Source organism: Ursus arctos, unplaced genomic scaffold, assembly GCF_023065955.2.
Source record: "Ursus arctos isolate Adak ecotype North America unplaced genomic scaffold, UrsArc2.0 scaffold_7, whole genome shotgun sequence".
NCBI lineage: Eukaryota > Metazoa > Chordata > Mammalia > Carnivora > Ursidae > Ursus > Ursus arctos.
Window position 1 is genome coordinate 39,435,173 of NW_026623089.1, and position 23,627 is coordinate 39,458,799.

Here is a 23,627-nt window from a genome sequence, read left to right on the forward strand (position 1 = left end):
GGGCCTATCGTGTTTTCTGTGCAACAAAGGCCTTTTGAAGCTGACGGGGAGCTGGGACACAGCTCAGAGGTGTGGGGATAAGACTTTGAAACTGGAGCCAGGAGTCCCAAGACAGAGTCTGGCTTATCTGTGGTCGCTGGGGAAGTGACTTTGGGCCAGGCCTGCCTCCAGGCAGGAACTGTTGAGTGTGAGGAGGAAGAGCCCTGGGTCAGAGTGTGGGCTGTGGGCGGGCAGCCAGCTGGAACCCCGGCTCAGCATATGGTGAGCCTGGCCTGCAGGTGTAGAAGCTAAGGTGGGGACCTGGACTAAGGATGTCAGGCCACAGACTTCGGGGTCCTGGTCCCCTCCAGAAGCCCTAGTTTGGGGGATGGTGAGGGGCAGCCTGAAGGATCGTCCATCCTCCCTGACTGGTCCAGGGGCGCCTGGACTCTCTCCCATCCACCACCCCTCCTGGGCTGCCCACAGTGACTGCCTTTGCTCTTTGCCACATCTTTTTTTTTAACGCCTACTTTTCCAGTATGTTCCTTTAACTCATTAACCCACCAAACCATTTTATCTTTTTGTAAATCTTCTAGTCATTATATTTAGTTTTTTCATTAAAACTACTCCAATTTTACTTGGCCATTTAATTTCATTTTAAACTGACTGATGGAAATGATGCAGGCCTTGAGGTGAGAGTGAGGTTTCAATCTTGGCTCTGTCACTCATGAATCATGTAAACTCTGGCCTATTTCATTCTCTCGAACATTTTGTGAGATGGGTCTTACAGTCCCCACTAAATGCAGCAGAAACTGCTCAGCCCCACTTGGCCCCTCTGGATCTCACTTTCCCCTTGCAGAATCCTCCTGCCTAGCGTGTTACTAAGGTTAGATAAAGCTCCAGGCTCAGGACTGCTGAGGTGGTCAGGAGATGGCAGCTTATCACCATGAACACACACCTAAAATAGAGTAGCTGAACGAACACATTGGTCCTATTCATTTGGTTGTTCAGCAAAGAATTATGGAGCAAATACTGCATGCCCACGCTGTGTTCGCCACGGCTTCTAAACCTTCCACCTAGCACCGCGTGCCTTCTAACATGTTCCTTTAGCTATAGTTATGGATTTGCAGACACGTGTCACTGGTTTACCCTCCCTGTTGAACTTCCTACTACACGATGGTAGGGGTGATGAGGGGAGGCCTGCCCTTCCTCTCCTGCACCAGCCCTTTCCACCGTCCTCACCTGCTCCTCTCAGCTGCCACACGCTCCCAACCCACCGAGCCCCCTTGGCCTGCTGGGTCTTTCCGTGGCTCACACTCACACCACGTCCTCAGAACCCAGTTGGCCCTTTGCCCTCCCAACCTCGGTTTGTCTGGCTCTAAGCTGAGCCTCAGCAAACCCTCTGACAGCAAGGAGTCCCAGGGCGTGACCTGCAGACAGGATGAGAGTCATGAGACCTGAAGATAGGACGCTTCCTGTTCCCTGTCTCCTGTCTGGTGTGTATGGGCCAGTGGCTTCCTGCGGTGGAATTTGTTGGTTCACGCTAGCAGTGTGAGTATTCCATATAGAGCTGGACTTGGTCTGCCATCAAATTTCTCATTACTAAGATTCCTGATAACTCAAAAAATTACTGAATCTCAGAGCTGAAAGTGACCTCAAGCTGCATCTCAGCCAAGTAAAGGAAAGTTACCCAAGTTGTTTACTTCATGTTTCAGCCAAGTTGCCTTAAAATGCATTTTAGTTTGGGGTAGGGATAGAGAGGAATTTCTCCCTTTGCCCTTGAAGCATGATGACGTTCACCCCTGCTCTCACTGGGCAGAACAGTGACATGTCCTACCTTGCGGGTTCCCAGAGGGAAGGTGACTGCAGCCAATGTCTGGAGGAACTCCGGGGCCCGCCAGGCAGGATCCTGGGGGTACGTGCTGTGCACAAGGCCCAGGAACTGCAGCACGCTGGCAGGGAAAGTCCGTTCCCAGGCGTCATCTCCAGAGCCTCCTGAGGGCTGAAGGCACACTTCATGAGAACGTGCACGGGAACGTGACTGGGGGCTGAAGAGGAGCCAGGGGGCTTTCTGAGACGGTCAGCAAGACACCTAATTGCAGACACGTAAGTCTATGGATTAGCCCAGGATACTGGCCATCCGTTGGGGAAGGGTTTAATGTGTGCAGGCATTGTTGCAAGGGCTTCACAGGCATTCCTCCTCTCCCCTCACATCAACTCTCTACATTTACTCCTGTTTTACAGGGGGGAAGACAGAGGCGCAGAGAGGTTAAGTAGCTTGCCAAAGTTACCCGACAGATAAGGGACAAAGCCAAGAACTGAACCCAAGCAATGGGGCTTGTGTGTGCGTGTGTGTGTGTGTCTGTGTGTGTGTGTGATTATGCTAAGAAAGTACAGATCACACTTTTTGTTCTTTTTAAAGACAAGAATGTATTTAATTTTTTTATTATATATTCTTTTAGCATGTAATTAGGTAATCATATGCTTGTTTTTTTAGCCACTTACCTATGACAAATTGCATCAACAGATTTTTTGCATTTTTGCAAAGAGCTCACGAAGTTACTCTGTTCCTATTCTTTCAGTGCACTTCCTTATTCTGTTTTTAAATATTTTATGTATGATTTTGAGTGCATATTTATAAATGATAGTGGGCCACAGTTTTCTTTTTGTTATATGTTTGTCAGGTTTGATATAATTATTATGCTAGCTTTACTGAAAAAAACCTGTTCTCTTTTCTTTTTTTCAAGAAGATGTTAAATCCATAATTCTTATATTATTTAAGTTGTTCCTATGAAACTCTTGGGCCCCAATTTTTTTCATTATTGCCTTGTTTAGGCTCTTAAATGTCTCTTTGATCTTCTTTAATAGATATTTTATTCAGTTTGCACAAATGGCCTCTTTTACTTCATTTAATTTTCTGTAGGATTATTTCTTCCTTCTTATTCTGTATTTGTAGGCTCATGCTCTCTTTACCCCACCTTCTCCCACTTTACCCCACACTCTCCCACTACCTAAGGAGCCGAGGACTTGTGGATTGATTTAAAGAACTTTAGATATAGTCTCCTGATTTTTTTTTCTGTCTAGTTCTAAGATTTTGACATTTGGCATCTTCAAATTTTTTTTTGTTTTCTAGAATTAATGTGATTGCAGTTTTAAAGACCTCTTGATTCATATTATTTTAACGTGGTTAAACTCTCTGTTTTTTATTGTTGCGATCCATTTTATTTTGTTTTGTCCTAGTCAGAGCACGTGAATTGTATACTTTCCTTCTTTGGAAAACGTACTCATGGTTCCATTACATGGAATTAATTGTTCAATTAATTTTGGGGTTGTGTGCCTGAAAAAAAAAGCATATTTTCTGTTTGCAGCATAAAGAGTTTGTTACCTTTCTAGCCAGTTAATGTTATTTTTAAAAAGCAAACGAAACGAATAACATGAAAGCAGATAAAATAAAGGAAATGTATAGTATGCTGAAAGGAGTAAAAAAAAAAAAAAGGCCAGGCATTTACATTCTAATGTCAAACATAAAACATTTATCTGGTATATTAGAGATGTGACTTTTAAACTGAGTCAAAAGCCAAGACCCAACAGCTGGGGCTGTGAGGATGGGTTGGGCACTCCTATGCAAGATGGCGGGAGGTACCTTAGGGGGAGGACTGTGTATGTTTAATGTCTAATGCAACCTTCTGAGAAGTGTGTCCAAAAGAAAATACATGAAGGACACTTTGACCCACTATCCTACATTCCAGAATTCACCCTAAGGAGAATATAAACTACAGAGAAAGGATATCTGCTCAAAAAAGTTCATTACAGACTTTTTATAACAATGAACATTCTGAAAAACAACATAAATTTCCATGTACAAATAAGGATAATTCCCAACAACATGTTGAGAAAAAAAGGCAAGAGTGGCTTACGTGGCCTAACCCTCTGTAAGGATGTGGTATAATCTTAGGCGTCTGGGAGAACATTCCACTATAGTTCACAGTGGTTATCTCTGCATGTGTTTCAGGTGATTTTTACTTTCTAGCTTTCTCTTCTTTTTAAATTGTAAAGGTAAGCATGCATCATTTTACAGAAGTAAGAGGATTTCCCCACACAGAATCAAGCCTCCAGTCACCCTTGGGGTCTACAGAATGAAGTCAGAAGTTTCCAGCCTTTCATGCACGTTCTTGTTTATCTGGCTCACAATTACCCCCATTCACAGGCCACATGGCCTTTACTCCCTCACACTTGCCTTCATGTCTAAAATAACCTCTCCACCTACCTCTGTTGGACTCTAAAGGCCTGAGTCAATGGCTCTCCATGTCATGTACGTAGTTGGTGGGCATGTGTCTTCTCTAACAGGTTTCGACCTCACAGCTCACTCACGTGTGAGGCCCACCTGTCCTGGTGGAGGTGAGCTCCTTGAGGGGAGAGACCCCCTTCCACCCCCTGCCAGCCCCTGAAGCTGCTGACCTAGAGCAGTTGCTCAGGAATGTTCCCCTGACGGAAGGCATTAAATCTCCCAGTGAAGAGACTCAAATATGTAAACCAATGGAAAATAGATGTCTTCTGGCAAGAGTGTGTAAACTCCACTGGGGACATTTAGGCTGTGTTTTCCACTGAGCAACCAAGTTATCACAAGGAACCCACCTTGCCTCTTCTATCAAGAGTTCTGAATAACACTTGCTAATTATCAGCAAGGGAAGCTGCTGGAAAAAGTCAAACTTGTCTTCCCATCAGAAACTCCCTCATGAGATGAGGGGAATGGCTCTCACCTGGTTCATGGTGGCTTTCAGCATTTCCAGAAGCAGCAGGGCACCTTCAGTGCACAGCCCAGCCCGAAGGACCTCTTCGTTGTGGTGCTTCTGCAGGAGCCACTGGAGCATGGCGTCCAGGCTACCCTGAAAGAGGGGGCAAGGGCTGTAGAGAGACATGGAAGCACACCAAGGGGACCGGCTGTCCAGCCAATGTATCGTGTTTCCCAGGGGGCCCGAGTGGGAAAGGAAAGACAGCACAGTAGCAGCCTAGGTGGCTGGCCCATGTGGAGAACTTCAGCCCACTCAGGGGTGCACAAGGGAAATGCACACCCCCAAGAAGGTGCTGCAGACCCACCAGCAATTTGCATCGAGTTTAGCTCTTTCGTTTGGTGTGAAATCACAATCAACTTAAATGAATTTTTGTAAATGAGATTACAGAGGACATATGAGGAATTCAAAGGCTTTGGGGAAAGTGCCGAGTGTAGCAGAGGGAACATAGGGGTTGACCAGCAGGGTGATCTGACTTTGCCTCCTTAAAAGCTGGGCTTATGCAGCTTATTCGGCCTCTTGGCAACTCAGTTTCCTTCTCTGTGAAATGAAAATTACATTCTCTACCCCACAGGATGGTTATAAATATCAAGCGAAATAAAATACGTAAAACATCTATCATGGGTCCTGACATTCAGCAGATGTTTGTTCCCTACGATACATTCTTGGAGAAATTGAAATACAGGGTTGCGGTGAACCTAGCACAGTATATTAAGAACTTTATTTTGAAGTGTGGTCTCTAATATTATTAGCATATATCAAGATTTAGAGAGGTCAAGTATAAGGATGTGCTTGAGAGGTAGATTTTCTAGACTTCTATTTATAGAGCCATGCCCCTCCCCCAAACTCAACTCAGTGCAATTTAACTCAACTCAGTTGAGACTGAAAAACAATTTTTGAATCTGCTATTTTTCAGGCACCCAGGAAGGAAAGAAGTAGGGTATGTTCTCGAGGGGCTTAGTGGCTAAGGAGAGAGGAAACCACGTAACCGTGTCAGTGCCGGTTAAGGGGAAGGTGTGCGCACGGGAGGGAATGAGTCCCCCTGTCTAGGGGTCGAAGCCGGAGCTGGAATCTGAGCTGAGGACTGAGGGGCGACCCCTCCCAGGCAGGAGACATGGGAGTAAGAGCTCATTAAGGGCACGGGGGGGCAAGCACAAAGCAGCTGGCCTTATCGGAGAGGTGACTCAGGAGGTGCACAGCACAAAGGGCAGGCAGCGAAGAAGCTGGGCTGGAGAGACAAGGCGGGCACCCAATCACAAAGGGTCCCACAGGGGAGCTCATGAAGTCTTGGATGTGGTGCAAATGAGTGAGTGGGTGCGTGGTGAGAAGCTGTGTATAGTGAGTGCATGCTCCTCTTTGGAGAAATTTGGCTAAGGAAGGACACGAGGATGATAAATAAGACAGCAGTTGGTCAAGAGTGTGAGTCAAGTGGTTTTAGGTGGGATGCAGTTCGCAATACTTATGGTCTATGAGGAAAAAGTCCGTAGAAAGGAGGTGCTAAAAACACAGGAGAAAGAAGGGTCAACCACTGGCGAGGTCACTCAGGAAAGCAGCAGAAGGAATCCAGATCAGCCTGGAAGAGCTACCCTTTGCCAGTGACAATAGAGAGAGGGTGATAAAGAGGGTCATGGCATAAACAGGTGGTGGAAAGTGGGGTGCCAGGGCAATGCCCCCCTCTGGGGTTCTCCACTCCCACTGTGAGGTAAATCATCTGAGCAAAGGCAGCTTTGGGGCAGAAGATGGTTTACGCTAAAATGTAGGGGAATCGAGGGGCATGGTTTAGGTAAAGAGACAGGCTTTTTCAGAAGGCATAAGCTGAGGCTCTAATTCTGTGGGGGCAGCAATTAACCTCCCCATGCCACCCCCATCATCATGTGACTGCTCTAGCCATGCCCAGAAGGAGAAAGACTTAAAACACAGACCTGCCGGCAGGGAGGATGGGAGGCAGAGGCCCAGGAGCTCAGGGGATCTGAAAAGCTGCCCAAAGGGGAAGGAAGTAGGTCAAACACATGAGTTAGAAGAAATGGATGGAAGTAGGGGTGGAGAATCTCAGGGAACCACCTTGGTCACATAGGATCAGAAAACCAGGTGTGTCACTCCAACCCAGGGACACTCCAGGAACTTACTTTGGGCCCATCTGTCAACTCTGTAAGTGGCGTCTGCAGGAAGAAGCTGGACACAATGAGGTAGACTTCCGGAATGTGCACATGGTGGCCCAGAAAGTCCTTCAAGACTCGGAACCCAGGAAGTAGGCAGGGGCTCTGGTCAGACGTGGGGGGCTGGCTCTTCAGGTTATCTGTTGATCAGATGGAAGGGGAACAAAATCCAATCGGTAACAGTCGAAAATGCTTCTGGTCAAGGTGGGGATTGGGCCCATGAAGGGATTCCCTGCCACCTACCCATCCCATAGAAATGCCAGATAGAATATGTCATACATGCATGGACATAAGAAAGTATTCAACAAGACTTCCTTTTCCTATTCCTGACATACTGATTCATTCCTTCATTCGTTTATTCAAAAACAGATCCATATTTAGTGCCTACAACCTTAGAAGCACTAGGGCAACTTTATACTAAGCAACAGGGACGTAGCATTTCAACCAAATATACAGAAGCCCAGACCCTCACCAAGTACTTGGAATTCAGTGGGAGGGATGGACATTAAGGAATTAAATACCCAAATAAATATACGCTTGTGAATTGTGACAAGCAGCATAAAGAAAAGTATTGGGGGCAAAAGAGTAAAACAGAGGTGCCCTAATTCAGGTGGGACCCTCCTCTCCTGGAGGAAGTGGCATTTGAACTAAGACCTGACAGATGAACCCACACCAGCCAGGAGAGCCTTACTGGTGTTGGGGGTTGGGGGAAACAACTCAGGAAGAGCAAAAGAGCTAAGAAACTTTTGAGGACTGGAAGGAAGGCCCCAGCATCTGGAAAGCAGTAAGGACAAAAGAGGATCCTCACCAGGAAGTAAGAGGGGACTGGGGCCGACTGGGGTCAGGGGTCAAGGTGATCCTACTGCAAGAGCAGTGAAGCCCCCAGCAGGAAGGAGCCTGGCAGGTCCTCACCCGCAGCCCAGGCTCAGATGGCACCCCACCCCCTGGAGAAGGCCACACACTCACCTATCACAATGTCCACGCCCTCAGAGCTGCGCTCCACCCAGGATCCCGCAAACAGGCCATCTTTAAATCGCCCACGGAGAGAGGGGCTTGCCAAAAAGTGCAGCAGCAGTTTCAACCCCAGCACGGTGGTGCTGGAATGCACATGGCCCTGCACGAGGAGCAGGAACCAGTCAGGCCCCAGGCTCAGAAACATCTCTTCCTTTGTCCTGTGGGGTCAATAAATGCAATAAATTATCTCACAGTCTGTGAGCAAAGAACACATCCAGGAAATACAAGTAATGTCCAGCCTCACTTGTCATCGAGGAGAGGCAAATTAAGGTTAATCTGGATATTACTTAGTGAAGTACATGTTATATTTTTAAAGAACGGTAAAATAAAATGCTGGCAAGTTTGCTGTTAAATGGCTGAATATGTTTATTAATGGCTGAAGTGTAAGTTGGCTAAAGTTTTTCAAAGCAATTTGAAACTGTATCAACCTGTACAAATGTGTAGGCCCCTCGATAGCCCTACCCCACTAGTATTCATACTTACAGGGTCTGACTAGCCACTCATCTAATCATATCAATACAATCACATAAAACACACAATGGTTGGTAAACTCCGTTTTCAAATATACAGGTGAAAATTAATCTCAATGGAATAGTCCAATATTTATGCATCTTTATCAGTTTAGGCAAAATACATGTTTAACTGTCACTTTCAAAAATGAATTTTAAAATGATGAGTTTGGAGAATACAAACTTGCTAGAAAGGACTGGAGGGCAGGGAGGTGGGCAACCAAACCTCAGGAGTAATGGGTCAGCAAAGGACTCTGCCTCCTGGGAGCCAGAGAAGGGTCCATCTTTGCTGGGCAGTGTTCTCAGTGCCAGCTGCCAGACAAGGGAGTGAGGCTGTGGCCACAGGACTAGGAGTCAAAGAACTGTCCTCTCTTCTCTCCCTGCCTCCTGTGACTAACTGGATGACTCTGGAAGGGCTCTTGATGAGCTCTGGTCATTTTTCTTGATGTTGATGTTGGTGGTGATGATGATGGTGTTGATGATGATGGTAGTGGTGATGACGATGGTAGTGGTGATGACGATGGTAGTGCTGCTGCTGATGGTAGTGGTGATGATGGTGGTAATGATAATGATGGTGATGGTGATGGTGTTGATGATGATGGTAGTGGTGATGATTATGGTAGTGGTGATGATGATGGTAGTGCTGATGATGATGGTAGTGCTGATGATCATGGTAGTAGTGATGATGGTGGTAATGATAATGATGGTGATGGTGATGGTGGTGGTGATGATGATGGTGGTGGTGATGATGTTGATGATGATGGCAGGGATGGTGAGATGATGATGATGATAGCAGTTAGCTTATGGGGTATCTATAGTATCCCAGACACTGTGCTTAGGGCAAGCCACATATTAACTTCCATCTTTAGCAGGTACTAATTTTATCCTCAGATAGATGAGAAGAAGAGGGCACAGAAGGCTTAACTAACCTCCCCAAGGTCTCTGGAAGCAGAGCTGGGCTTTGAACCCAGAAGGTCTAGAGATCAGAGCTCCACTGATTAAGCACTACACTATATTCTCACTCAAAAAGATGAAAAAGGAAAGAGACTAGCTCATCTCCCAGGCATCTTCCAGTTCTACCATGCTTAGATTCTAGGAATGCAGACTTTTTAAGCACTACTTGTAAGGCTGTTTTACTGAAGGGTGACTCCTCACCCCATTCCTCTGTCCCCCAAATACACATACACATGAAAATGTCAACTCAGTGGGAGCAAGGATCTGGACTGACTTCTCAGCACTGCATTCTCGGAGTGAGGGATGGTGTCTGGCACACAGTAAGTGCTCAACAAATAGTTGTTGAATGACTGACTCCGGAGTTGGACATAAAGCAGGCAGTCAGAGGGAGAGGGTTAATGGAATTTTATGGTTACACATTGTTTTGAAAGTTAATTGAAGGCAGATACTTCTTTTTCCAACTTGGAAAAATAACTAAAAAACTGACAGTAAATAGCAGAAGAATTTGGCAAGCCTTTTCCTTGATAGATGTTATTTAGGCTAACCATTTCTCCACTCTATTGTCTGCCAAGTACAGGACATCAAAATCAGTAATTGTCACAACTGCCAAAACAATAACAATTACACTATAGCAATGGTGACAAAAGGAGCTTATTGTAATTATACCAAATCTGTTCTGAGTTACTCATGCCCATTGCACATTTGCATCAGAATATCTTAGGGCAAGGTCTGCTTTATTGGGTGGAGAGAATGTAATTTTCTTTCTGACTGGTGCAGGAAACACACTGCAGAAAACCGACTCAGAGATGCTAAACTTTTCATTAAGAAAAGGTTTTAATACCGCACCCTGTATGAGGCAACTTCATGCCAAATCGCTCTTCCTGGAGCTACTTACTCAGAGGACAGATGAAGTTGGGAAGAAGATATTACGCTGAACAGCATCTCCAGCAACTGGTTTCTGAGCCAGATTGTCTTTCCAGATGTTTGGCTTCCAGCTACAAAAAAAGGAAATTCAGATTTGAGAGAAAACGGATGTAAAGAGACATAATATTTGCTGCAGTAAGCAATCATATTCACCAAATGCTTAGTTCACTCAGGAATTTGGGCATGGATGGGACTCAAAATTTTGGCATTCAAGTCTAGACTTCTATGCAATGCTTAAAAAGAACTTCAGAAAATGTTCCTAAAGTTCCCTTTAACTGGAGATGTTTCTGATGCTTCCCATCACTCCCCCCCAAAAATCCTAAAAATAGGGTCAAATTTATCTTCTAATAGAAAAGTGTTTTTTTTCCCCATTATCATCATAGGCTGTAACATTTCTTGACCACCTACTACATGCTGGGCATTATGGGAGGCACTGGGAAGAGCATAGTGGAGATTTGGGGTACTTGATCTCAATTCCTGTTCTCAGTGTGCTTCCAGGCTAGGCCTTCAGCATGCCGATGTCACACTAAACACAGAGCCTGAATTGCAGAGTTCAGAATGAAGTCCATATAAGAAGGAGGGGGTGACTAAATAAGCTTATTTTGTCCCATTACCCATTCATTCATGCATCCCCTTGGTTAGCCAGTTACTTTACAACCAATTCAGAGCACACAAGCCATGCTGCAGAAATAAGACTGATGAGGCAGCTTGGAGAAGTTGGGTCAGATTTCTCTCTACTTGGATTCTAGCCCCAAAGGTCTTAATCTCTCTGAGCCTCCGTTTCCTCATCTACAAAATGGGAATAGTAATTCCTACTATTCAGATTTGACCTAAGGATAATAGATTTTTTTCTAGACTGAGTAACATTGTCCAGTAGAATCTTTTGCAATGAAAAGAAGGTTTCATATCTCCCTTGTCCGATGCAGTAACCACTAGCCTCCTGTGATTAGCAAGTACTTGGAACGTCCCTGGTGTGACTGAAGAATTAAACTTTTAATTGTATTTAACTTCTATCAGTTAAAATTTGAATTTAAGTGGCCACATGTGGCTAGAGGCTCCCGTCTTGGACAGCACAGATCTGGAGGGCCCAGGACAAAGTGGTCAGTGATTGTTCCCTTCACACCTGCCCTAGCAGAAGGAACATGACACAGCTCTTGTTTCGCACCTGGCTGGGAGGAGAGAAACTCAAAGAAACAAACCACAAACCTGCACATTAGAGTAAGCCCAAGGGTTTTAGAAGCAGAGGAGGTGAGTTAACTGGCTTGGTGGGACCAGGAGGCATTTCTGTCCCCAGTGGGTGAAGTAGGGAGTGGGGTGGGACCGGAGAGGCATTTCTGCCAAGGCAACAGCACCTGCAAAGCATGGCTGGAGGGCGTTATCACACACTAGGATGTGCGGGTGCTTCAGAGTGCTGAAGTTGGGGCTCACCAGGGGAGCAAGGGTAGGACAGTTTCAACCAAGAAGTAGGCAGGAACTGGATCATGAAGGACTCCCCCTGTTGGCCAATTGGGAACTGAGTTTTATTCTGGAGGTCTTAGAAGCCATTCCAGGTTGTAAAGGAAGAATACACAATTTGATTTGATTGCAACCCGGCTCATAAAAACAATGACCTCACAAGCCCGTACTTGGGAGCAACTGCTCAGTTGTGGCTACTGTCCCCTTCCTCTGCCTCAGCCCTTCCCTCTACAAAGTGGCCCCACAACAGGTGGCTCTCGGGGGTGCCATCAGGCTCATCCTGCTGCCTTCAGACTGGCGTCTGAGAAAGGTCTTCTCACCAGGCACTGAGGAGTCCAGGCCCCCATCCACGCAGATCTGCCTCTCGTTCACGGAAGAAGGCTGGAGGGTGTATACAACAAACAGCCCGATTCTTAATGCAGAGAGAGAAGGATACATTCAAAGGTGGGCTCAACCCATGTTTACTCAACACACATAAAGGTTTTGTACACAGATCCACCCAAATCCGCTTCCAGGGAGGGTTTGAGGTGAATCATGTTATTCTGTGATCAATGCAGTGTTTCCAGAGACTTCTACAATCTGTCGGGATTCATCAGAGCAGTTAGCTCTGGCTCTGCCAGATCAACAGAATAGGTAGTGATGAGGACGGAAAAGGCTAAATACCATGCCAGCTGGGACTGTCCTTTGGGAAGTCTGCAAAAAGCAGACCTGTTGGGTCAACGGCTGATGAGGATGACTGTGCTCATGGAAATTCTTGAATTCTCAGGGTAGTAAGTGTGTCTGAGCACCAGGGAACAGTGAGCACATAGCCCTGCCGGGAGTCTAGCGGACTAGACCCTCTTCTCAACTCTCACCCCTGAACAGAACCTCTAGAAGGTTCCAAGGAAATGGAATCTGCCACTGCATTGAAGGGTCATGTTGCTGGGTTGAGTGTGGTCAGGAGAGAACTAGGGCCTATATTCCCTTGTGAAATAGTCCCAAGGCTCTGCCCATCCCCCTAGGAAGCCTGGCACAGTACCTGAGCAAGTCCTGGATACTGAAGTGGCCCCTCAGCTGACAGCCCAGGATGGCAATGATGGTAGGGATCTTGGAAAAGGTGAGGCCTTGCTCATTGAAGAGGAAGACGAGCTTGGGTATAAGCTGTGTCTGGTGAGCAACTTCAGCATTCCGGGGTCCTTCCCTGTGAGCCCAGGAGAGAGGCAGTAAAAGCTTTTACTGGAATGAACCAAATTTGCTGTGTTTCTGCTAAAAAGGTTTCCCAGGCTGGGCTTGCTCCATGGCCCTCTGACTCCAATGCTCTCTTGGCAACTCATCAAAATGGTGTCAGACACCCACTGAATATGTGTCTGCCAAGTGCCAGAGCTGTTCAGGGATGAGCCTCCTGTGCCCTTCCACCCCCCGAAACTGCCTTCAAAGACAACCCCCAGTTATTGACTTTTAAATTCTAAGCCTCGGGGAAAACTAATGCTGGTCTCAGAAAACTCAGACCAAAGACAGCAGACTCGCGTGTGACCGCGGAGCACTTCTCCACAGCCAGGAGCGCGGGCCCCTGGCGAGTCTGTCTGGGTGTGTGCTCTTCCTGCCCGCCCCAAACCACAAAGTGGATGAACACGCCATTGAGAGTCAAAGGGGAAAAAGACAGAATTCAAGCATCCGCATCCTCCTTCTTAGGATAATCACAAATTCAATTTCCAGTAAATTCTACTCCCCCAAAGAAAACAGCTCCCAGGATAAATGTCCATCTTTTAGAAACAAGTGCAGAAAGAAAGTGGGAAGGAAAAAAGGAAGATGAAGGAGGGTGAATTTGAGTGGATGGCTCCTTCCTTTTCAGCACTAATACGATAAATTCTTGCAAGCTGCACATCCCTGATACACACAGAGGCGGACCCAGCCCAGGTCTGTGTGTGGTTTGTATTCATCAGCCTAATGGGCAAGATGTGCGCTCACCCACCTATAAGCTCCTACTGTGTTTTGTGTTCTGTCTTATCACAGCACTATGCGGCCTGTTTTTCTGTGTTCCTTCTCCACGGCACTGTCCTGCTCTTGAACTTCCAGCACTAAGAACTCGGTATGAAATGGAATGGGTTTGTAATAGATATTCAGTGAGTGGCTGAGTGAAAAGATGTTCACAAATGTAGTCAAGACATCAAAGGAGGCAGGTGGACGTGGGTGTGACCAGCCTGAGGTGAGGAAGGAGATGGGTTGCTATGGCGGCTTCCCTGCCTCCCTTCTCCCTTATTCTGATCCCAGTCCCTGATTTTTTGGGGGGACCTACCATTTTCTAACTCCCCTCCAGCCATTCCAGAGGTGAAGTCATGCTCTGGCCTGGCCCCATAACCCAAGATGGCCCAGTGAGACCCTAGCCTATTACTGAGACTAATGAGTAAAAAAGAAGCCTTCTGTGCTGCCTGTGCTGACAGAAGATATGCTCTGAGGAGCTGTCTGGCAGCCATCTTTACGTCTGCCCACATGAAGCCAGCATGGAGGAAAGCATGGACAAGATGGGTAACAGGTGTCAGATGAAGTAGTGTGAGCACCACCAGCCACGTGTGAAGATCTGCCCCATTCCAATGTATGAGCCAATAAAGTCCTTTCTCAACCTTCCTTTTGCCCTCCCTCCTCCCTTCCTTCCTTTCTTCCTTCCTTAAGGTGGTTGGAGTTGTATTTCTACCACTTGAAACCAAAAGAGCCCCGAACAATTTAAAAAGTGACTTGGAGAAGTCACTTCGAGGGAAAGTGGGTTGGGAGGCAAACGGGACACAGAGAAGGGTTTTTGTTTGCTGAGCCCCTGAGACGGTGCTAGTTGCAGAGCTGGAAAGTCCCCTCCTGGGGCCCAAATCCACCAGGAGAGAGACTTGCCTCACATATGTGAGCCACTGGGAAGGACGCTGCCACAGACTGAATGTTTGTGTCCCCCAAAATTCATACATTGAAACCTAACCCTCAATGCAACAGTATTTGCAGGTGCAGTCTTTGGGAGGTAAACAGGTCATGAGAGTGGAGCCCTCGTGGTGGGATTAGTGCCTTTATAATAGAGATGCCAGCGAGCCCGCTCACCCCTCCCACCAGGTGACATCATAGTGAGAAGACTGCTCTTAACCAGGGAGCGGGACCCTCACCAGACACAGAATCTGCCAGGGCTTTGATGTTAGGCTTCCAGCCCCTGGAACTGTGAGAAAGACACTTCAGTTGTTTATACGCCACCCCGTCTATCATAGTTTGTTACAGCATTCCACAGGGACTAAGACAGACATGCTGCCACCTGGGAACTCAGGGCTCTGGAAATGGGAGAAGGCCGTGGCTGCCGAGCCCCTGCCTGTCCTGCCCCCTCAGTTCCCCTTCTTGGCATGAAGCCATTAGTTCTAGCCCCCACCCTGCCAAAACCCAGCCTACCTTGGAGATCGAAGGATTTCCGCAAGGTGGGAAAAGAGGGAGAGCTCCAGGTTGTCCGCAGTATTCATCCAGAGCTGGAGACAACAAACACACAGTGAAACCAGGACACGTGTAAAGAAGAGATTCCAGGCAATGTGAGCAGGTCCAGGGCTGGACATGGTCTCCTTAGGCTTGAAATCACAAACAACATTTAGCAGCTCAGGAACCGGACCAGCTCTCCTGACACCTAGAACTTAGAGGGTGCCTTTCCCAGCGGAAAGCTCAGACACCATTCCTCTCTTGCCCATCTCTGTGGCTGCCCAGTGCTTCAATGGGAGTCTAGCTTGGAAGCAAGGACACCCGTCTTCCCTCAGCCTTGCAGCCCCTGTAGCCCCACACCAAATGCAGCTCATCCTCACTGGGGCCTGGAAAGCAAGCACCAGTCATCCAAGCTTAGAGAGGAGGAAATGGAGGTTGAGACAGACCAGTTGAGGGGCAAGTCCCACTCACCACCAGCGAGTGGTAGGACTGGAATTAGAAGCTGAGTCTTGCCTGTCTGGTTTGATGCTACCGCAACCACACACCCAACTTGTGCTCGCGTCACTTTCTTCAATCCCCTCCTCCATGAAACCTGCAGCACAGCCCCTTCCCCTCCTGCATAGACCCCTCCCCTCCCGCACAGCCACACTGCGAGCTGCACACTGAAGGGAACGCACTCGGATTCCAAGAGTGAACTTTATCATTCATAACAAACAAAACGCAGCTGCTAACTGTCCTGCTGGGGCACGTGCATGGGGTGCCTTCAGGTCTCCTGCCTGTTTCCCTTTAGAGAGCTCTACTATTCCTTACTTCCAAATACTGACATTTCCTAGAGCCCAGAATGGAGACGGTTCTGACGTGGCATTGTAAGAGTGCATTCATGGAGCAGTTTAAAGACCCCACACTTATAAATGAGACCATTTTCTAGGGGCAAGAAGGGCCCAGCAAAGTCCTAAAGCGGTATCATTATCTGCATGTAGTAGCTAAGAAGAGTGAGGCTCAGAGAGACTAAGAAACTTGCCTGGAGCCCCACGGTTTCTAATTGGCAGAGCCCGATTTCAAAGCCCGGTCTGTCTGACCACAGAGCCCATCCTCTTGTCTGCTCACTGTGCTCCCGCAAGCATCTCCTGCAGACAATGACCCGTAGGGTCAATAATCGACCTCACTTGAATCGAGCAGGGGACCATGGCTCCATCCTCTTACTTAAGAATGAAAGCAAAAGAGCCGCAAAGAACCCAGGTTTCTGAGGAGGCCCATGAAGGCAGAGACCACCCTCTCTAATCCCCAGGGCCTAGCACCACACATGCCACATAGAGGGCACTTAATAAGGACACATCATATTTTTTAAAAGAGTGAACACAAAGTAAATCAAGATGAAATAAGTGGATTGCTCTTAAGCCAGAGCACACGACCAGATTTCCAGCTCCTGTTTGCACAGCCACTGCCCGGCACACACAGAAGAGGGCAGCTGCCGTTTGGGAGAGCTGGTGTGGGCTGATGCGGCCCCAGCAGGGGTGGGGGTAGGCAGGCATGGCACCCCAACATGCAAGGCTGTAGAAGCCCAAGAGCCTGCACTCTTGGAATGTTCACTCATGAAGGCAGTCATCGAGCAAATGCTTTGTCCGACTCAATGCTGGGAGAACTGAGACAGTAAGATTGGACCGACCGACCTTGTGTGCCCTGAGCCCTTACCTTTCCTGCAGAAGCATATTCCTATTTCCTTTCCAGAGCACGAGAACAATAAGAACCTGCCTCATCACATTGGAGGCTGCCTAGCTCTTTAGAACTTACATAATCCCAAGTATCTGAATTTTGGGAAACATGAATAATTGAATCTTTTGGTTATTTTTTTTTTTTTGCCTATTTTTAGGGTTTATTTTTATTTTTATTTTTCAATAATTTTTACTTTGTTATATTAGTCACCATACAGTACATCCCCAGTTTTTGATGTAATCTTTTGGTTATTATCCTGTGTCACATAACCTTTGTACTGAGAACGGCATTAAGATGTCTGGATTAGATTTCATTAAATATCAAATGGATAGTACCTCAGATTTTGTCCTCTCCCCACCCCGGGATCAACTCACTCTCAGAATCGGCTGGCCTATCCCTTCTTCAAGGAACCCAAAGCCTCAACTTCCTTCCCCCCCCCTGCTTCTCAACTTCCTGTCTCTCCCCTGCTTCTCAACTTCCTGTCTCTCCCCTGCTTCTCAACTTCCTGTCTCTCCCTACTTCTCAGCCTCTTATCTCTCTCCTCCCTCTCAACTATCTGTCCCAATCATCATGCATGGAACCCACCCTATCTCTTGTAACCCACTCTTTTATCTCTAAACTTTCCCTCTCCTTCAAGGATTTGTCCCATCAGTACTGATTCTGCTACAGGTATTTTTAACCCTCCTTTTCTGCTGCTGCCTCCTCCTCAGCCTACAGTCAGACTCAAGTCCCTTAAGTCTTGAAACTTCTTCCCTTCTATTTTCTTCTCTTTTTTTCTTCTTCAAAAGCCCACTGACTGTCTCAACTGCATCCTCCTCCCTTTGCCTCACTTCTGACCCCATTATTTGCCTTTTTTCTAGGCTTGTCAGTGACCTTCAGTTGACCTCTAAGTGACTTCCAAATTTTACACAATCCTACAAATTACAAAATCTACAACTTAACACATCCTTGCCCTTCCTTTACTTGATAGAGGCAGACATTTGGAAAAGTTCTCTTCTTTTTGAAATTTTGTTCCCCTAATCTTTAAATTTTATTTCATGTCATTTTGTTTTACTTTTTTTTTTTTTAAGCTTCTGGTTTTTGTGGGTTGTTTGTTTTCTTAACTCCAGCTTTAAAAGCACCAGCTTACCTAAACGTTTACTCAGGGAGGGGTGGGGTGGTGCCCATGGTCATTCCAGGAACAGGCAGCGGGAGGGTGGTGGGTTCCTCCACGGGTAATTTCTGGGCCAGGCTGCTGGCAGGGATGCTTTGGAGCCAAGCTGCCTGAACTCAGCCACATCATTTTGGAAGGTCAGGTGCAGCCAAGGCATGCTGTCTTGTTTATCAGTGTAGTGAGGTCATTTATGCATATCTCCTTTCCTCTTGTGCACAGGGAGACGATATTCCACACCTGGCTGGCTTCCTGCATAACCCTCTCATCCATCTTCAGACCCAGATCCAGAGCCTGGTTCAATTAGCTAATATTTTATTTAGGATTTTTGTAGCAATATTTATGAATAAGATTGGCCTGTACTTTTTCATTTCCCATATGTCCTTTCTTGGTTCTGCAATCAAGATCGGCTCATAAAATAAGCTGGGAGCGCTCTCTTCCCAGTTTCCTGGAAGAGTTGATAAGGCTGGAATGGCCCATTTCCTGACTGGCAGAACTTGCCTACAGACACGCTGGGCCTGGACTTGCCTTATGGATGTTGTTTGTAAGATTTTAAACCTGTGATTCTGTTATTTGATGGTTAGGGGACCATCTGAGTTTTTATTTCTTTTTGAGTGAATTTTGGAGATTGTTGGAATGAGCTAAGTGTGTTCACATTTACTGGCACCAATCTGCTGATCCTATTTTCTTGTTGCCGACCTAATTGCTCATTCCTCTGTGGTTACTCACCCCTTTCCTTCCTAATATTATTTAGTTGTGCCTCCTGTTTGTTTTTTCCCCCTTAGCCAATCTCAACAGGTCTGTTTGTGTTACAAGAACTAGTTATTGGCCTTGGTGATCCTGTCTATGTTTGTTTCTTTCCTACTTAGGTAATGTTCTCATCTCTTTTTTCTTTCCTTCTTTCTCTGAATTTTGTTTTTGTTTGTTTGTTTGGGGTTTTTGTGTTTCCATTTTTGTTTGCTCATTCTAACTTACTGATCTAAAGGTTCCGTTCATTAATTTTAAATGTTCTTTTTTCTAATACACATTACACCGGTGACTATAAATTTTCCTCTAAATCTAGCTCTCAGCAGCACCCCTCCCCACAGTATTTTGTTATACACAGTGTTATATAGTGTGTTCCTTTCATTAAGTTCTAAATCACTTCTAATTTGAATGATGAACTTCATTAATCCTCTTTATCCCACTGCCTTTGCCAAAATTAGATTTCAAAATCTTCCACCTGGATTTCTGTAACAATCCCACGACCCACTGTCCCTTGTCTTGAGCTCCTGCCACCAGAGTAATGGGCCTAAAATAAAATTCTAACATGTCATTCTTTAGTTAACATCCTTAGGTATCAACAGTTAGGAAAACTTTAGTAATAATCTAAAAATTATTTATAAAGCCTTTATCCTAATAATTTCACTTTGATCATTTATTCAAAGGAAATAGTTTTCAAAGCAAGGGAAATATATGCACAAAATTGCCATCTATAATAACATTTATTCAAAACAACAATCTAGGGGGAAATCTAAGACTTTGACAATAGGGGAATGGTAAAGAAACCGGGAACTCGCTATAAGACAGATATTGTTCTGATTCAGAACAAATCTTGTAAAAGTCCATAATAAATGTTTTAAAATGTGAAGTTTGTATTTTTAACAAGCATTATTGGTGAGGGTCATCAAAGGAGTCATGATGGAGCGTTGAAGAGCGCTGCTCAAGCGCTGGGCTTGTTGGGCTGTGAGATTAAGAAAGGGCATGCCGTCACGGAAGGGACCTTGAATTCTGGATTGGGCGGGTCTCACGAATGCTCTTTGGACTACGAGTGACTGGCTGTGCAGCAGTGCAGCATAGGTCATCAGGGGTTTCCTGGCACTCATGTGCTTCTAGGTTCACATACCTCCCTCCTTTATTCCCTGGCCCCTCGTATGTTTCTCATCTTCCCTTCTCAAGCCCTACTTCCTCCCCACTTTGCCTGTCCATGGGCCAGGGCTGTGTCTTTGCCACTCTCTGGCTCTTAGAGTCCCAGACTTTGGGAGATGAGCTCTAGGAGGCGCTCTCCCTGTCTCTCTGTCTTGTAATGAGATGCAGTATTTACTCTTAACACAGGCGCCTTTGGAACCAGAGTTGCGAGGAGGAGAGAGTAAGGGCTGTGCTAGTGACTGGCCTGGCTGATGGATTTTCCTCCAAAGGTTTGGTTCCAGACCTTCCTAACGTAGTCAGATGTAGGGAGCAGACAAGCAGAATATTAGTGTCTTTGTTTTCGTTTAAAGTATTTTAACCAAAAAAGAAAAAAGAAGAGTCTATAATAAATATTTTTAATGTCTGTTATGTGAGAAAAGGCAGGACTTGAAATATATCTACACTATGATCATGACTACGATATAAAAATACATGCATAGTATGCCTAGAATGTATAAAAACGCAATGCCTGAAAAGTTGACAACGGTCATGTGGATCTCAGAAATAGGAGCTTCCACCCCCACTTTTTTGTAATTTAAAATACTCTATAATAAGCGTATATCATTTTTTAAATTAAGAAAATCCATTTTTAAAATCCTTCTGCAGCAGGGGCTGGCCAAAGTGCTCGTCCTCTCGTGCAGACTAGCATCTCCTGCCTGTCTCATCTCCGTCCCCCTCCAGTCTCACCTCTTCCTGAAACAAACAGCCCCGCAGGCACCCTCCAAGCCACTTGCTCTCTAATCCTCACAGTTGTTCTCATCCCCCCTGTGTGCAAACAGCATACACTCCACCTGGAATGCTCCCCCACTGAATGCCTTCTGCCCCACTCAGCCTCAGAGTCCCTGATCTGCAAATCGGAACAGACTGTGCTCTTACCCCACTCCCCTGATGCCCTGTGCCTGTCTCGTTGTGGCATCCAGCACATTGCAGGCCTGGTCACGTCCTGGGCCCAGGCAGCTGTGTGGAGAGGCTGAATCCTGATTATCAACGTGTCTCCAGGACATGGCCAGTGCCTGACCCCTTGGGCACTCAGTAAATGGTGCTTTGTGAATAGAGCAATCCCCCAAAGTTCTGTGTAGTACCCCTCACTTAGTCTCAGGCCTGCCCTCAGGGTCTCTCAGTCAGCACTTTCAAGGAGTATTTGTCAACACCAAATCACCATCCAAAGGAATCGGGGTAATATATTTTTTAAGCCCATATATATATATGGTACTCCACAGTTTTAGAATCCGTTCCCAGATAGTATCTGGTTTGACCCCCACACCAGCCTGTGAGGGACAGGGGATGCTTCCCATTTCACATGAGAAGACTAGAACTCAGAGAAATCAAGAGACTTGCCCAAGGCCATGCAGCCCATCGATGGTCTCTTATTAAGCATAAACCCAGGCCTCCGGGCTCCAAAGCCTTTGAGGTTTTCCTTCTCACCACCCTCACGATTATTGAGGAAGCTGGCCTGCGGAGTGCGGAGGCAGCTCCACATGTTCTTTACCATCACACACACCCACTCCTTCAGGGTAATGACCGGTCTCCAGTTTACCTCAAAATTGCAGAGGATGTGTCGAAAGACGCCAACGTTGGTGACAGCAGATGACCCGAAGCCTAGTTCGGCAGTGCCAGCAATGGAGAGGATGAGCTGAAAAATTCGGTGGTTCAGGAGAGAGGTCTTTTTCCTCAGGAGAAAAGCCATTATCTGAAAAAGTTAGAACACAACGCAATTTCCTCGTGAATGCATCATTAGGACTCCTTCTCCTTCACCCGCCTGTTCCACCAGCCCCTGTCGACAGCCCAGCCTGCAAGCCCTCTGCCCTCTGCTGCTACCTCCTTCGTTTCCATGATCTCAGAGGAAAAAATGGCAGCTTCTGTGGCTGCTTCCCACCAGTGTGCACTTTCCTGTACTCGTGCACTTGTGTGACTTGACCTCTCACTAAGGACCCCCTGCTTCTTCCTGAAAAGCTCCCCCTGTGTTTCCAGAACACCACTTGGTTTCCTCCTATATTTCTTTCTTTTTTTTTTTCTTTTTTCTTTTCTTTTCTTTTTTAGTTTCAGAGGAAGAGTTCAGTGATTCATCAGTTGCATATAACACCCAGGGCTCAGTACGTCAAGTGCCCTCCTTAATGCCCACCACCTGGTTACCCCATCCCCCCTACCTTGCCTCCATCAGCCCTCGGTTTATTTTCTATAGTTAAGTCTCTTATGGTTTGCCTCCCTCTCAATTTTCTTCTTATTTTATTTTTCCTTCCCTAACCCTAGGTTCATCTGTTTCTTAAATTCCACATATGAGTGAAATCATATGAAATTTGTCTTCCTCTTACTGACTTAGTTTGCTTAGCAAAATACTCTGTAACTCCATCCATGTCGTTGCAAATGGCAAGATTTCATTCTTTTTGATGCCTGAGTAATATTCCAGACTGCTCTAGTCACTTCTTAGATATATCTGAAATCCGACCACTCCCCACTCCCCCACCAAAACATAATTAGGATGGCTGAAAGTTGCTTGAGAAAAATCACACACGCAGGCTGACTGGTTTCACTTTGCAGTAATAGTGTCAAATGCCAGAATAGTCCTCATTTGGCCTGGCACTTCAACTCTGTTTTTCTAGTAAGCTGGTTTTCTTCATCCTAAAGATGAGGTTCTCCATCCATGTGGCCCCAGGAACCCACCCCTCACCTTCTTGAGGACATGGCTCCATGGGACAGCTCTTCTCTCCTAGCTGCATCCATCTCTCTCTCTTCTGTCACTTCTTCCCACCAACAAAAATGCTCTAGTATTTCTCATCTTAAAAAGAACCCTCCCGGGATGCCTGGGTGGCTCAGTCGGTTAAGCGTCTGCCTTTGGTTCAGGTCATGACCCCAGGGTCCTGGAATCGAGCCCCATATTGGGACTCATCCATATCCCTGCTGCCTAGCCCCAGTACCTAGCTCCTTGGAGATATCCAGACAATATGAACTGAGTAAATAGATTCCATCCATGGACTACTCCTTGTCTCCACCATCTCCTTCTTCCTGAAAAACTCAAGCAACACAGTCCCACATGTGATGTTGGCCACCTTTATAGCTCTGTAGCACATTACCTCTCTCAAGGCACTCTGCTCAGGCAAAGAAAACACTCACTGAGAATTCACAATGCACTAGGCCCTACACTTAGCAGTGGGGAGGCCACAGTGAGTGTGTGTGAGCATTCCAGATCTCCATGAGCCCAGAGTTTCTGGGAAGATGACTACAGAACACCCAAGTCACAGAGAGCATGGTAGTTCTGGAAGAGAACCTCAGACACTTACTGCACTCAATGAATACTAGAATCATCTTGGTATTTGTCTTATTTTATCCTTCTAGATAAACCTATGAGAGCAGGAAGTGCTACGTACCTTTCTGGAAATACTCATAATAATTGCCCAAGTCCCTAGTCACGGCAGATCCGTATGTGCTGAAGGGGAACACATCCCACTACTGCTGCTTTTAACAACATGATCAAAGAAAGTTTTTAATATCCCAAAAGCCCCAATTCTTGAGTTTTCATATAAACCCAGACACACCCATTCGCTTATTACCAAAATATTTACTGAGTATCTGTTTGGTTTCAGTAATATACTGGCAAAGAATAAGGAAACACCCAGGCCTTTAGACA

The 23,627-nt window shown here is 46.2% G+C and overlaps 1 protein-coding gene and 1 long non-coding RNA gene across 6 annotated transcripts in view; one reads left to right on the top strand and one right to left on the bottom strand.

The window, feature by feature from the left end:
• The window catches only part of WDFY4 (WDFY family member 4), a 280,511-nt gene that overhangs the window by 151,234 nt on the left and 105,650 nt on the right, over positions 1-23,627 (bottom strand). For all 5 annotated transcript variants that reach the window (XM_057308810.1, XM_057308808.1, XM_057308809.1 and 2 more), the window contains 9 exons: positions 21,540-21,692; positions 15,175-15,248; positions 12,800-12,961; positions 12,102-12,193; positions 10,298-10,397; positions 7,892-8,097; positions 6,896-7,065; positions 4,740-4,865; positions 1,817-1,981 (listed from right to left, as the gene is read on the bottom strand). In XM_057308810.1, coding sequence (XP_057164793.1) covers positions 1,817-1,981; positions 4,740-4,865; positions 6,896-7,065; positions 7,892-8,097; positions 10,298-10,397; positions 12,102-12,193; positions 12,800-12,961; positions 15,175-15,248; positions 21,540-21,692 — 1,248 coding nt within the window. The remainder of the gene's footprint in view (positions 1-1,816; positions 1,982-4,739; positions 4,866-6,895; positions 7,066-7,891; positions 8,098-10,297; positions 10,398-12,101; positions 12,194-12,799; positions 12,962-15,174; positions 15,249-21,539; positions 21,693-23,627) is intronic.
• On the top strand, positions 1,577-5,385 carry LOC130543067 (uncharacterized). Its single transcript, XR_008958092.1, has 2 exons — positions 1,577-2,085; positions 4,036-5,385. It is a non-coding gene; the product is annotated as an uncharacterized LOC130543067 (long non-coding RNA).